At 36.2% G+C, this 13,875-nt stretch overlaps 1 protein-coding gene across 18 annotated transcripts in view; it reads right to left on the bottom strand.

Annotated features, from left to right (window-relative positions):
• The window catches only part of EPB41 (erythrocyte membrane protein band 4.1), a 217,665-nt gene that overhangs the window by 48,058 nt on the left and 155,732 nt on the right, over positions 1-13,875 (bottom strand). For 4 of the 18 annotated variants that reach the window (XM_060205680.1, XM_060205676.1, XM_060205677.1 and 1 more), the window contains exons 13-15: positions 13,498-13,539; positions 12,128-12,190; positions 8,249-8,425 (exon numbers count right to left, since the gene is read on the bottom strand). In XM_060205680.1, the coding sequence (XP_060061663.1) occupies positions 8,249-8,425; positions 12,128-12,190; positions 13,498-13,539 (282 nt within the window). Of the gene's footprint in view, positions 1-717; positions 4,404-4,813; positions 4,865-8,248; positions 8,426-12,127; positions 12,191-13,497; positions 13,540-13,875 lie in introns of those variants that run through there. The other 14 variants (XM_060205692.1, XM_060205679.1, XM_060205685.1 and 11 more) reach the window with 11 other exon arrangements.

Raw genomic sequence — 13,875 nt, 5'->3', positions numbered from 1 at the left:
GACAAGAAATTTTTAAGTTTAGTATTACTAAATGTCTGGCCAAATAAAGACTCCATCAATAAGGGGCAGATGGCCAGCTCACTTGGACGGTGTGCTTGCTTTGTCAGGGGCACCACCCAGGTTCACGCCCAGTTCCAACTGCACTGAAGGAAGCTTCAGTGAGGTGGTGAATAAATCCCAACAGATAAATACATAAATGATAGATGGAAATAAACACAACATTTCATCACTTACTTTATATAAAAATTCCAGGAAGTTAATGAGAGTTTATTTGTTTTCTTTTCTCCACTTTCTCAGTTCCCAAAAGACTAAGATTTGAACAACCAGACCTTCTGGTTCCTGAAACATGTTACAGATTCATTCTCATGAGGGAGGTTTGTCTCTATGTTTCTTTTCTTTTTTTTTTTTAATTTTTTGTTGTTGTTATTGATGTCGTTGTTGTTACATAGGACAGAGAGAAATGGAAAGAGGAGGGGAAGACAGAGAGGGGAAGAGAAAGACACCTGCAGACCTGCTTCACTGCCTGTGAAGCGACTCCCCGTGCAGGTGGGGAGCCGGAGGCTCGAACCGGGATTCTTATGCCAGTCCTTGCGATTTGTGCCACATGCACTTAACCCGACTCCCTGTTTCTATGTCTCTAGGTGGAAATCTGGCCCCACATAGTCAAAGAACTTATCAGAGCCACTCTAGAAATAGTTAGTAACACTCTAGAAATGATTAGTAACAAAACCGAGGCAAAAACCCAACACTTTATTGGTCCGTCTTGATAACCTTTAGTCCAAACTCTTATCAATTGCCATTTAGAAGCTAAACCAGGTTAAAACGAATACACAGTTATTTGAATCTGTTTCTGCTACTGAGAACGAAATGAGATCTGAGAATGAAAACAAAACTATGTTTACAGCTTTCTGTTACAAATGTCAGTAGCATTAAGCTTAAGTAATACAAAGCTATAATATAATGTTCAACGTCTTTCTCCTGATAATTGTGATGGGCATATCTTTTGAGCCTGCATTTCCAGCTTGGTCCAATACACAGGCTTGGCCCTTCTCTTGATTATTCTTAATCAGCTAATAGAAGAAAGGGCCTTTCCTTTGATCAGGAGTTACAAGTTCTTTGAGGACTCGTGTTGCAATTTGGAAAACTGAAAAGTATAGTTGACTTTACACTAGACTTTTATGGATTTTGAATAACCCTAATACAAAGAAAAACAAAGTTCAAGGTGAAGGTTACAACAGTAATTAATAAAAAATTGTGTACAAAGATGAAAAGTGGAAATATAATCTGAAACAGTTATAAAAGTATCAATAAAATTATTAATATTTTCTTAATAATTCTTTGAAAAAAGACTTAAAAGAATTTAACCAATGCTATAGTTTTTTTTATTACGTTATAAGGAAAACTCTTATATTTCTACTCCACAGATAAAGGGGAAGAATACTTATGACAATCACATTCTGTATTAGAGAATGGCTTTGTAATATCCCAGGTCAACTTGAGGTTTCTCTTTTCTTATAAGTGACTCAATATGCTTAATTATAAAATACTTGTTATAAACAGACACAGTCTGTGGCATGAAAGTTGCATACTCATACCAGAATTTTGGATTTAACCCACTTCTTGCCTCTTTTCCCATTTTGGGGGGAAAGTTTTTAATAATAGAGTAGCAGTTTTCGGGAAGTATTAGGCCATTATTTCTATATGTCTCCAGAGGCAATAGAAGAATGGTGTTGCATGTTGAATGACAAAAAGATTTCTTGGATTTACTGTTCTTCCTTTGCTCCAAGAAGACACCTTCTTAAAAAACAAAGTCTCATTTAGAAGTGTCATCAACTTAAAAGCATTACTGAAAAAGAATACTAAATGTAATATTCTCAGTTTGATCACTCCATAAATTACTTCAAAACAAATATTTGAGACAACATTAATTAACCAATTCATCAATACTGGTACATTCAAGTGCCATAAAAAGTAGTGTTCATGCAAAATTTCATTAGTATGAAGTGAAAACGACAACAATAGGTTAGGCAATTGAGTTGTGCTGTGAAGAGAGCACACTCATTTATGTCAGGGACGTCAGCAAAAGCAACATGCAAACAGAGCACATACACTTGTCACAACAGAAGTTTAGCTCACAAGATCATTAATTAAAGGCAACTGATTTCAACTCAAATATAAGAATAAACAGGTCTGAAATCTGTCAAGGAAATAAAATATACATATATATAATGTATTTAAGTTTTCAGAATGGCTAAATATTGCTTCTAGGAAATAATAGCCAGAAATATTTAACAGTATTTTAATTTGGAGAAGGGGATGTTCATGTACAGATCTTGAATAAATCTGTATGCCAGGAATTCTAAAGATGTATTAATCTCTAGGAAGTTCAGCCCTGGTTAGAGGCAAAATGGCACCAGCACCATTTTTCTTAAATCAAAATTTTTACTCATGAAAAGGTGGCATTTAACCTTTGTAGGTCTCTTTCATAAACCAGGCTGGATAAAGTTGTTTGTCCCTACAAATCTCAGAGATACACACAAGAAGGCCACAGAAGTCAAAAGCCCTTTTCCAAAAAGGCCTTTGCATGTACTGATTTGATAACTCATAAAAAGGAGTGGTTATGGATTCTTAGATAAAACATTATACTTTAAGGCTTGTGAAAGGTTAGCAAGTTGAGATGTTTCTTAAATTACAGAGCCCATGCTACACAAATGACTACAGAAGATTAGGAAAATGTCCTATATCACATGTTTCTGCAGAGTGTCCTGCTTTGTGTGAAGTATCAGAGAGATGGATATAACAACAAGAGACAATTAAGAACGTGCAGGTCTGAAGAGTTAAAGCTTTGGGGGAATGTACCAACCTGCCTTATGCTTTACATCTGGTTTGTCTAAACTTGTTGTATTTCAGTGAGGTGAGCTGTCTTGGGCAATCCATTGCTACTCCTTTGTATCACATGATATATAGTCTATGAAGAGTACATTTTATTGACAGAAAAATGACCATGAGAGCTCCTCTGGGACAGTGAACCATCAAGATTAGAGGACATCATACAAGAGATAACACAGTAGGAACCAACAAAAACATTCAACGGTTTTAGTCTTGACAGTTCAGATGAGCACCCTGTTTTCTGATCACAGAAAGACCAACCACCAGACAGCCAATGCAAGAACCACGAGAAAAGACATCATGAAAGGGATACGAGGAGATGGAAAAGTATTAGAGTAGAAGTGGCACATTTTGAGAGGCTTGTGATCCTCAGGGATTGGAATAGAAACCTTGGGAAGAATTTCTTCATTTTCTTGCTGGGGCAAGGCTCTTTCAGAAGGTCTCGCTTGCCTTTTAATTTTCTCTTCATCCTGAACTAATAGAGCACGTTCCTGTGTCTGCTTTCACGGTAGAAGATCAAGAGAGACAGATAAAGATGAACAAAATGACAGATGGAAAATGCTAAAAAAAAAAAACAACATGATACTTAGGGATGTGCAAAGGAAGATCTGGACACTGTTTTGTTTCACTCTGGCAGTTTATCCTGGCAACGTTTCTACAAGTTAGTAGACTACTCAGTTGATAGAATTTCTGAATATTAGAAGTCCTGAAAATTTCAAAGAATCACTGGACTTCCTTATAGCATTTATTCCTTCTTTGATGATATGTACATATAAGTTTTGGGTCATTTTTTCATTACATTAATGCTGCCAATTTTTCCTAGGTCAGTTGGGCAAAGTCAAAAATGAAGTATGCTTATTGTCATCAGCAAACTCATTTTTATTATAAATAGAATGGCAGAATATAAAAAATTATCCTCACATCTCTTCATATGGACTTAAAAAACTACAATAGTTAATTGAGGGGGAATTAACTTTTGTTGAAGGGAATAAAAATCTTAATCCTATACATTCTACAGATTGCAAAAGGGCTGGGGAAACAGCCTAATGGCTATGCAAAAGTCTCATGCCTGAGACTATAAGGTCCCAGGTTCAATTCCCAGTACCACCATAAGCCACAGCTGAGCAGTGCTCTGGTCTCTCTCTCTCTTTCTCCATTAAAATAAATAAAAAATAAAACCCCATATCTCAATAATTGAAAACTTCATTCCCCAAGCTCAGATTTATGATAAAAAATAATAGCAACCATTATGAAAGTTTATACATCACATTAAGCAAAAACTTTTAATATACATAAGGAAATGTCATTTTTCCCCTAGCTGTCTAATTGACTTTTTCTTCATTTACAATTTCTGTACTCTGCCATCCTGTCAAGATAGGTATTCTCTATGAAAGGAAAAATTTGGCTCTAAGTTCTCTTAGTTGAGCCAGCCTCCTCTGATCTGTCCGGAAGTTTGACACTGGTTCTTTGCACACCCCTAAGTGGTATGTATCAGGGAGAAAGTAGCTGGGGGACTGGCCAGCAAAAAAGGATAAAAAGAAAAGAAAGGATGCAAAATCATAATGATTTTTTAAAAGAAAAACAAAAGGGGAGAAGAAAGACAACATAAAAAGAATAGGGTACAATTAAATTCATTTTCTCTCTGAATATACATTTACATCTTCATGCAGCTTTTCAACCAGCCATGCGCTGAAATAAGCAAATTAAAAGCTGCAAATGTTGCAGCAGTGGAAATGTTATGTGTCAGGCCAAAAGGCTGTGAGTGTGATTTTACTAGTATAGCCAAAAGAAAGAAAAAAAAATTACTCAGCAGCTGCTGTCCAGTTCTGGGGGTGGGGGGGTGGGGTATGTGTGGATTATCTGCTTGGTGCCATGACAAGAGCAAATTCTGATTGAGAAGCACAAGTCATAACATCAGCTTTACCTCTGGCCCACCAACCTTTCTTTCCGAGAGAAGGATAGAGGTTTTCTTCACCTGGTCATACACAAATTATGTAAGATTCAGTTGCCTTGCAATGCAACAACACTGCTGTCAAAGGTGGAAGAGGTATCCCCAGAGAACAGAAATATTGTCCTAATTATTAGAGCAAAAGTACGAAATGCTGGAAAGTGGAATCATCCTATATAAAAGGTTATCAAAACATAGTTCTTACTTATTCCATTACTGATTTAGAGGGGTAGTATACATAAGCACAGAGTTAAAGTTATTCCAGTATTCTCCACAGGCCTAATTTCTAAAATGTAATTCCTATAGAGTCAACAGAATGAAATAGCCATGCCCCAAATCAGCCCTGAGATGATTTCTGAAGGGTTTTACTATGATAGAAGAACTTTTCTGGAAATGGAGACCAATTCAGATATACCAAGTCTCATCAAAGTAAACACTACATTACTTTGTCAAAGAAGTTGAACATCTTTTTTTTATTATTAAAATATTTTTTTAAATTTATTTTCCCTGTGATCTGGGAAGTGGCACAGTGGATAAAGAATTGGAATCTCGAGCATGAGGTCCTGAGTTCAATCCCCAGCAGCACATGTACCAGAGTGATGTCTGGTTCTTTCTCTCTCCTCCTACCAATCTTTCTAATAAATAAATAAAATCTAAAAATATATATATATATTTTCCCTTTTGTTGCCCTTGTTTTTCACTGTTGTTACAGTTATTATTATTTTTGATGTTGTTGTTGTTAGACAGGACAGAGAGAAGTGCAGAGAGGGGAAGACAAAAGGGGGAGAGAATGACAGACACCTGCAGACCTGCTTCACTGCTTGTGAAGTGACTCCCCTGCAGGTGGGGAGCCGGGGGCTCGAACCGGGATCCTTTCTCTGGTCCTTGCTCTTTGTGCCATGTGCGCTTAACCTGCTGCGCTACTGCCCGACTCCAGAAGTTGAGCATTTTTTAAAAATACTTATTTATTCATTTTTCCCTTTGTTTTTGCCCTTGTTGTTTTATTGTTGTAGTTATTATTGTTGTTGATGATGATGTCTTCACTGTTGGATAGGACAGAGAGAAATGGAGAGAGGAGGGGGAGACAGAGAGGGGGAGAGAAAGATAGACACCTGCAGACCTACTTCACTGCTTGTGAAGCGACTCCCCTGCAGGTGGGGAGCTGGGGGCTTGAACCGGGATCCTCTTGCCGGTCCTTGTGCTTTTTGCCACCTGCGCTTAACCGCTACGTTACCGCCTGACTCCCTGAAGTTGAGCATTTTTTATTAACTGCAAAGTCAACCCAAAAATGTCTAAAAGGTATGTAGCATGGTTTGCAGACAGGATTAACTGGGTGAAATAGCAACAAGGCATATCGCATGGAGATACATATTAGTAGAAAGCAGAGTCACTGTCTCAGTCCAGAGAATATTCTCTATATTTAGAATACAGAACTAATGTCCATTTGTAAAAGGAGATGGAGGCTAAAAGGACAGTGAACAGGAAGATATTATCATTCCTGGTAACTAACTATATTTAGTTGTCAGTCATTCCATAATTTTTTTCATTCTTATTTGGCAAAACTGGTTTAAATCTATTTGAAGAATAGTCAGTCAATTTCAATCACTTTTTGAAAAATATGGACCAATTTTTACCAACTTCTCCACTTCTAGAGAACGGACTATGTACTATACTAGCATTGAAAAACTATACTGTACTGTATACTAGCATTGAAAAACTCTAAATATGAGAACAAGTTTTAAAAAATTATTAGTGGGTCAGGGAGATAGCACCAGCAGTATTGTACCAGACTTTCATGACTGAAGCCTGGAGGTCACAGGTTCAATTCCCAGCACTATCATATGCCAGAGATGAGTCGTGTTCTGGTCTGCTTCTTTTATGAAAATAAATAAACCGGGAGCTGGGCTGTAGCTCAGTGGGCTAAGCGCAGGTGGTGCAAAGCACAAGGACCGGCATAAGGATCCCGGTTCGAGCCCCCGGCTCCCCACCTGCAGGGGAGTCACTTCACAAGCAGTGAAGCAGGTCTGCAGGTGTCTATCTTTCTCTCCCCCTCTTCTCTCCACTTCTTTTTGTCCTATCCAACAACGACGACATCAATAACTACAACAATAAAACAGCAAGGGCAACAAAAGGGAATAAATAAATAAATAAAACATTTATTTAAAAAAAAGGCTTTCAAAAAAAAAAGTAAACCTTCAAAAAAAAAAAGCATAAAGATATCACTTTTTTAAAAAAATATTTATTTATTTATTCATGAGAAAGATAGGAAAGAGAAAAAGAACCAGACATCACTCTGGTACGTGTGAGGCCAGGAATTTAACTTAGGACCTCATGGTTGAGAGTACAATGCCTTATCCACTGTGCTACCTCCCGGACCACAAAGATATTACTTTTAAAATAATAATTATTTGTTAAGTGAGAGAGAAAAAGAGAGAGAGAGAACATCAGCACATCACTCTGGAACACGTGATGCTGGGGACTGAACTCAGGACCTCATGCCTGTGAGTTCAATACTCTATCTACTATGCCAACTCCCAGACCTCTACTTTACCTTTCTTAACTATGACTGCTATTACTTTTGAGAGAAAAACAAGCATATAATTTAAAAATCATTATCATTAATTAAGTCATTGTGAATATATATACATATATATATATATATATATATACTGCATAGGTTAAAGACAAGTAAACAATTTTTGACTGTGTGTTCAAAGTAACTTTTAAGATAGCCTCATTATACAGACTCACTTAAATAAATGTAGGACTTCTAAAATTAGTAATAACAACAGTAATACAAAGAGAATAGCCCCTGAAAGGTTAGCTAGCAGACTTTCTCTAATTGTATCTAGCTTATAAAACAGCATATAAAAAGTTGGATGTTATGCAAAGAAAGCTAATCAGTAGTTCTAAAACTGAAACACAGCTATTAATACCTGGTGTTCTGTATTCTGACTTACAGGCCTTCTTGGTTTATTGTATAATTGCGGTCAACCATTCCAGACATTTCTAAGTTGTGTAAATGTTCAAATAAAGTTTAAAAAATATTTATCCCTTTCCAATTTTGACCTTACTAAATTTAGTAAAATTTCTGGCCCTTGACAGCAGTTTGAACATAAAGTCCCACTGGCATATGGTCAACTGTAAACACACACTAGTCAGAAGCATGCAGCTGCAGAGAGAATTATCAAAGCCATTATCTATGGTACCACTGAACTGCTCCTATTATTTGACTGGAAAACTTTATGACTTAAACAAGGGTTTGATTATGAATGCTTTAAATTGTAATGAACTGGTGAGGTACCAAAGCTAACTTTCAGCTCTAAACTTTCTTTCAAATAAAAAACATTAACATGTAAGAGCATTTATTTCACTTATTTTGACAAATAGTCACAGGAACAAAGTACTCACTCCTTCTCCTGTGGGGACCTGCCCATTGATGTTAAGTGCTCTGAAGGGGGAGTGAGTGGATAAGCGTTTATCCCACTCACTAGGCCGTGGTTCTGGTACAGACTCCATGAAGTTCTTTTTCAGCTCACTTATGCTGGCATGGTGTTTTTTGATCTCTTCTTGACTTTTGTCTAAATCCTATAGTTGAAAGGACAAAGGTGCAAAACAGTAAGTAACCAGGAATTCATGAAGCACACCAGAAGAAGCCCATAAGACTTTGGGTACTGGTAGAAAATACACCACATCCAGCTTAGAGGTCATGATCCCCAAATGGCATCAAATTGTAAATATACAACATGGTATATTTGTTAGTTTTAGAACAAGCAAGTTGCTTTTCTTGGAAGCAGTGAAGCATCATAATCCCACAGCGCCTAGTAATTAAATAACGTATAAAGAGCTCATTTAAAAATTTTACATTTCTTCCCCTATGACACACTGCTAACTAGATCTCTAACTCCTCATCCTAAGAAGGTCAATTAGCCTCAATTGATGTGAACCAGTTTAGGCTCAGCTTAGACAGGATGGAAATGTGAATAGATGCGAAATTATTAAATGAAGGATATAATGAAAGATTCAGCTGTCGCCTTTGGCTACCTTGCCTTGGTGAATCACAACTGTAAGAGTCTCTCTTTTTCTTTCTGGAGACAGTTTTGCAATACTCTTACTAAGTGGCTGTTGCTGATTTTTTAGAGTTTATTAGTGAAATTCCTGACTCAAGTCTCCAAAGCAAATTGTTACCTCTGAAAAAGCACTCAAGGGTATATAATGACATAGTGGCTTCTTTCGGTTTACCAATACTAATTCATACAAACTAAAAGTCTTACGCTTTCTAGCTCTGACAACTTCATGTCAGCTTTTAGTAGAATTCAAAATAGGGAGCTTCTAGTAGCTTCAATGGATCGGGAATGATTGGGAATAATTTAACAAGAACTCATCAAGTTTTTTTTTTTTTAATCCACTTCGTGACAATTTTGAATAATTCAACTGTTTCAAAATAGTTAAATACTGGACAACTGGGGCAAGCTCTGGCGGGGGGATGATAAACAAATACGGTTAGTAATACTAGAAATAATATGCTCATTTATATAATGACTTTCAAAAGGGAGACTTGGCCTGATAATCCAGGAAGTAAAACTTAAAGACAAAAATTCAAATGTTCTTTGTCCAACATACTTTTCTGAGAAAACTCAAAAGATCTATGCCTGAGATAAAAATATGTGGGAGCCTGTCACTCGATGACTACTAAAAATTCTGTATTTATTATATATCAAGGCAGCTCTGTATCCAAGAAAAGCATAATACTAAATATATCTCCTAATATGCTGTGCGAATTTTGGGATTAGGTCCCTCCCCCTCCCCTGGCTCCATGGGAAATAGCCACATTTTAAAAAACAAAGAAACTCACTGAAATAAAAATTTTGTTTAATTTTTTTTTCCCCTCTGGGAGCAATACAGACCTCAACCAACTTTTTTTTTTTTCTTTTCCCAAAAGTGATGCCAAATGGAAAACAGCATAGGAAAAAGAATCAGCAGAATATATGGCACAATTTTGATTCTGGAGCTATCATTCAGAAAATTCATTTTTGCAAGACTGAACCATGTATATTTGCCTTGAGACCAATGAAAGAGAAAACTAACCCAAAAAAGGGCAATCCTGTAGCTCCCCCATAACAACACTGGTGGGGTGAATGTGAGGATGTCTCATGAATATGGGTTGATTCACCATGGGGAAGCAACAGTTTGCACTTCTGTTCTAGTTGGAAGCCAGAAAAGCATGTTTACTAGCTAAAAGAAAGCATAAACAAACTCAAAGACTCAGTTTAGGCTGAGCAACTGAGATCCATCAGGCATGTAAGGCCCTGTGACTCAGTTTTTTTTTTTTTTTTTTTTACTGGAGATTGAATCTGTTTGGAAGAAGAAAAATTTAACATATTTGGAAGAGTTCAAAGTATGACAAGAGGAAAACAAAAAAAGGGCAAGGGATGCTGTGATAAAAGCTTAACTTCCTAGGGTAGCGTCTTAATGGGAAAAAAAAAATGATGATCTATTATTCTTATTACCTAGCTTTTGAATGACTTGGAACCTGAGAAAATAAATGTTTCAGTAAAATTAGTATCTGAAGGAACTTTCTCCATCCTTCTTAGATGACTCTGTTAGAAATCTGTGGGGGCACTGAATAAAATCAAGATTTCAAAGGGACCTGTTCCAAATAGAATTTGTCACAGACATTGCTACAGGTTCTCTCTGGGAGATAGAGGAGGAGGCGGTAGATCTAAAAATGAACTCGACCTTATTTGTGCCAGAACAAAGCATTAGTGAGGGTGGGGTAGGAGTAGGGGGAGGTGGGGTGCTTAAAAAAAAAAAGCCCTCCTGCTAAAATGACAGATAACTTGAGAGAAATTCCATGTGCATTGGGGGCTGGGGTGGGGGGAGAGGGACAGACCCAACCTTTTAACAGTAACTATAGAAAAATGATTAACCAGTTACTTTGGTTGTTTTCTAGTTAAGACACTTTTTAATGTCTGACATAACTTTAGCAGCGACCAAACCAAATACTCCATTAAATACAAAGTGCTCTCACAAGGTAGTTAGTAATTTTAATTTTCAACCACACACACTTCTTTAGAAATGCCCTGTCATAGTTGTCAGTGAAATGCTGGGGGAAAAACACACCACACACAGGAATTGTGTGAGTCTCAGAAGCCATAACACACCTCATGGAGTAAATTACAAATATATGATTGGTACTACAGGTTCAGCATAGGAGGAAGTGCTAGAGATGGACTTGTCAATTTCTTGACATGAAAGGAACTGTGAGATATTACAATACTTAAGTACAAAGAGACCAACTGACAACTCTATTCTTTCTAAATCTCAGAAGAAGAAGTACTGAGATTCAGTTTTACTTGTGGATTAAAACAGTAAGATCTAGCTGCCAGATTTGAAACATCCTAGGATCCAGTGTTGGAAAACCTTATACTGCATATGTCCTACATAATAATGTTGGCTGGTCTTAATTCTGACAGCTTTGATCAACGTTTGTAACAGGCACTTAAAACACACTTATTGACAAAGCATAAGATGAGGCTCAATAATGACTAGAGGTCATTAAACAAAGTTCTATCTTGAAAACCTCATTCAAACTTCCAGTTTAAAAATATTTACATTTTATATATGCTCTGTGACCATGGGAAAATTAATTAAAATAGGTCAATTTTATCATCTTTAAAATAATTCCATGTGCACAGGTCTGTTTTCATTATTAAAATAGCTTAATCATATTATGATTCATTAAGTGTTCAGCTCCCTTCTTTCCTTCTTGTAGCTTACTCCCCCTCCCCACCCCCATCCTGACTGACCTGTCATTGTCTAGTATCTTCCCAATTTTAAGTCAGTTCTGAATTTGATCCTCTTTCTTATTTTTCATTATTATCTTATTTATTTTTTCTTTTTAAAAATACTATCTTAGTTATAAAAATGAAAAAATATATACAAATTTGAAAGTTGGGATATATAAGAATTTTCATTCTTGGAAAATTCAAGGAACTTTGAACAGTGATGCAAAGCTGTCTAGCAGTGGATAATCCAAAGGAACCGTAAGATAAAGGTAGTCCCAATCATATATTTTTTAGATAAGTATGAGAAATGAAACTAAAAAGAGTCAGAAGGAGAGATGGTTGCATATATTCATATTTACTGTCATGCAAAGCATTTTAATTCTAAAGTTCTCTCATGCAGTGACATGCAAAACCAAATGCAGCATAGAAAGAAGAGAAGGGCATCAGCGAAGAATGCAGGTTACAGGCAATCAACTGAAATAAACTTCAAATTCATACAAACCTCCAACATTAAATTGCTATGTCTGATATAAATGTTTTCACCATCTAGTCTTTCTCTCTTTTTCTGTGAAAATGAAAAAGGGAAAAACAGAAAAGCATAAAAAATTAAAATGTTGATCTTGCAGGAAAATACCAGCAAACTGGCAAACCAAAAAATATTTTAAATGAAATGTCCACAGCGCAGCATATGCCAACATGAAATGATCACAGAACCACAAAGACACACAGAGAACATGATTACTAACTAGAAAATGGATGACCTTGCTCATGAACAGTGAACAAGGAAGATGTTATTTAAATAGACAGTGCTCCCGGCTTCACTGGCTTCTTATATAACAAGCTATTTTATTTTCATTTTTGAAATTGAGCTTTTGGGGCGTTATCTTAAATTAATACATGGCTTCAAGAAGCTTTGAAATTGTATGTTCCATGGATTAGAAAAATGCTTTGTAACATCATTTAGGTTTGGGGCACATTTTATAAAGTATAAAATATTTTTACACACAGAGTTCTGGCAGTGAGAATTGTGTGGAACTGTACCCTTCTTATCCTATGGTCTTGTCAATATTTCCATTTTATAGATAAATAAAAAAAGTTAAAAAATATTTTACAAGGTATTTGACCTAAGGTTAGTCAACACCAGATCTAGTAAGAACTGACTCATGACATGCTATAGCTGGAAAGGAGACACAGAGCAGCCAAATCCACAGTCACTAACAAGACTGGGAGTTACTACTAGCATGATTTCTAGCCAGGATAACTATATATAAATCACGGAATGACTTCAAGAACATAATGCCATTGTGGATTTCTTTAAGTTTTAAATATAAAGGACAGGTTTGGACTCCACTCATTATTTTATTGTATGTAAAAATATTTGGGTGGGGGTCATCAGTGAGGTTGATCAGCAGTAGACCCCTTGCCCTCCAAGTGAGGTCCTGGGTTCAGCCCCTGTACTGCACAGAGTGACAGAGCAGTGCTCTCAATTAACAATAATAACAAACAGGGAAAATATATTTCAGGGACTGGGAGTGTAGCTCAGTGGCAGAGGACATGCTTCACTGTGTGAGGCCTTGTGTTCAATCTTCAGCACCATAAATAAATATATAAATCCATACATAAAGAAATTTTTCTACTGGAAAGTTTGCATCAATGAAAGATTTCAATATATAGCAAAAGTATATATATGTATATGCATATATATACTTTTATATATATTTAAGTATATATGATTATGTATACATGCACTAAAAAACAATTTTTGGTTAAGAGAAATCAATGAAAAGAATGGATCACTGTCTTTTTAACATACTGCAACAGTCATCATGGGTGATGGAAATGTTATTTTTGTGATAGTGAAAAATAGCTAACCTTCCTCATTCTTATCAGATCTTCAGACTTTTCTGCAGGCTTCTGTTTTGCCGTTATTTAAAAAGAAAGAAAGAAAAATGGTAAAATATTGACTCATTGAAAATTGAACCTTCATCTTTACAAAAAAAAAAAAAAACAAACCCAACAAAATCAACCTTTTTTTAAGGTGAAGGGAGTGAGGAGAAAAAAAAATTGAGAAGGGGAAAAGAAACAAGTGGTCTGTTGGCACAAACCTGTGTTTGTTCACCAATTGAGGTGGGTACTGTGACCTTGATGTGGGTTTTTTCCACCTACGTTTAAGAATAAAGTGGCAAAAACATTTTAGATTAGTAGGTGTCAATGAACAGTGTTGTTTCCATAAAGCTGCATCTTTAAACT

The sequence above is a fragment of the Erinaceus europaeus genome, chromosome 13 (genome assembly GCF_950295315.1).
Source record: "Erinaceus europaeus chromosome 13, mEriEur2.1, whole genome shotgun sequence".
NCBI classification, from domain to species: Eukaryota; Metazoa; Chordata; class Mammalia; order Eulipotyphla; family Erinaceidae; genus Erinaceus; species Erinaceus europaeus.
The sequence above is the reverse complement of the archived record's forward strand: the minus strand, read 5'-3'. Positions and strand labels throughout refer to the sequence as shown.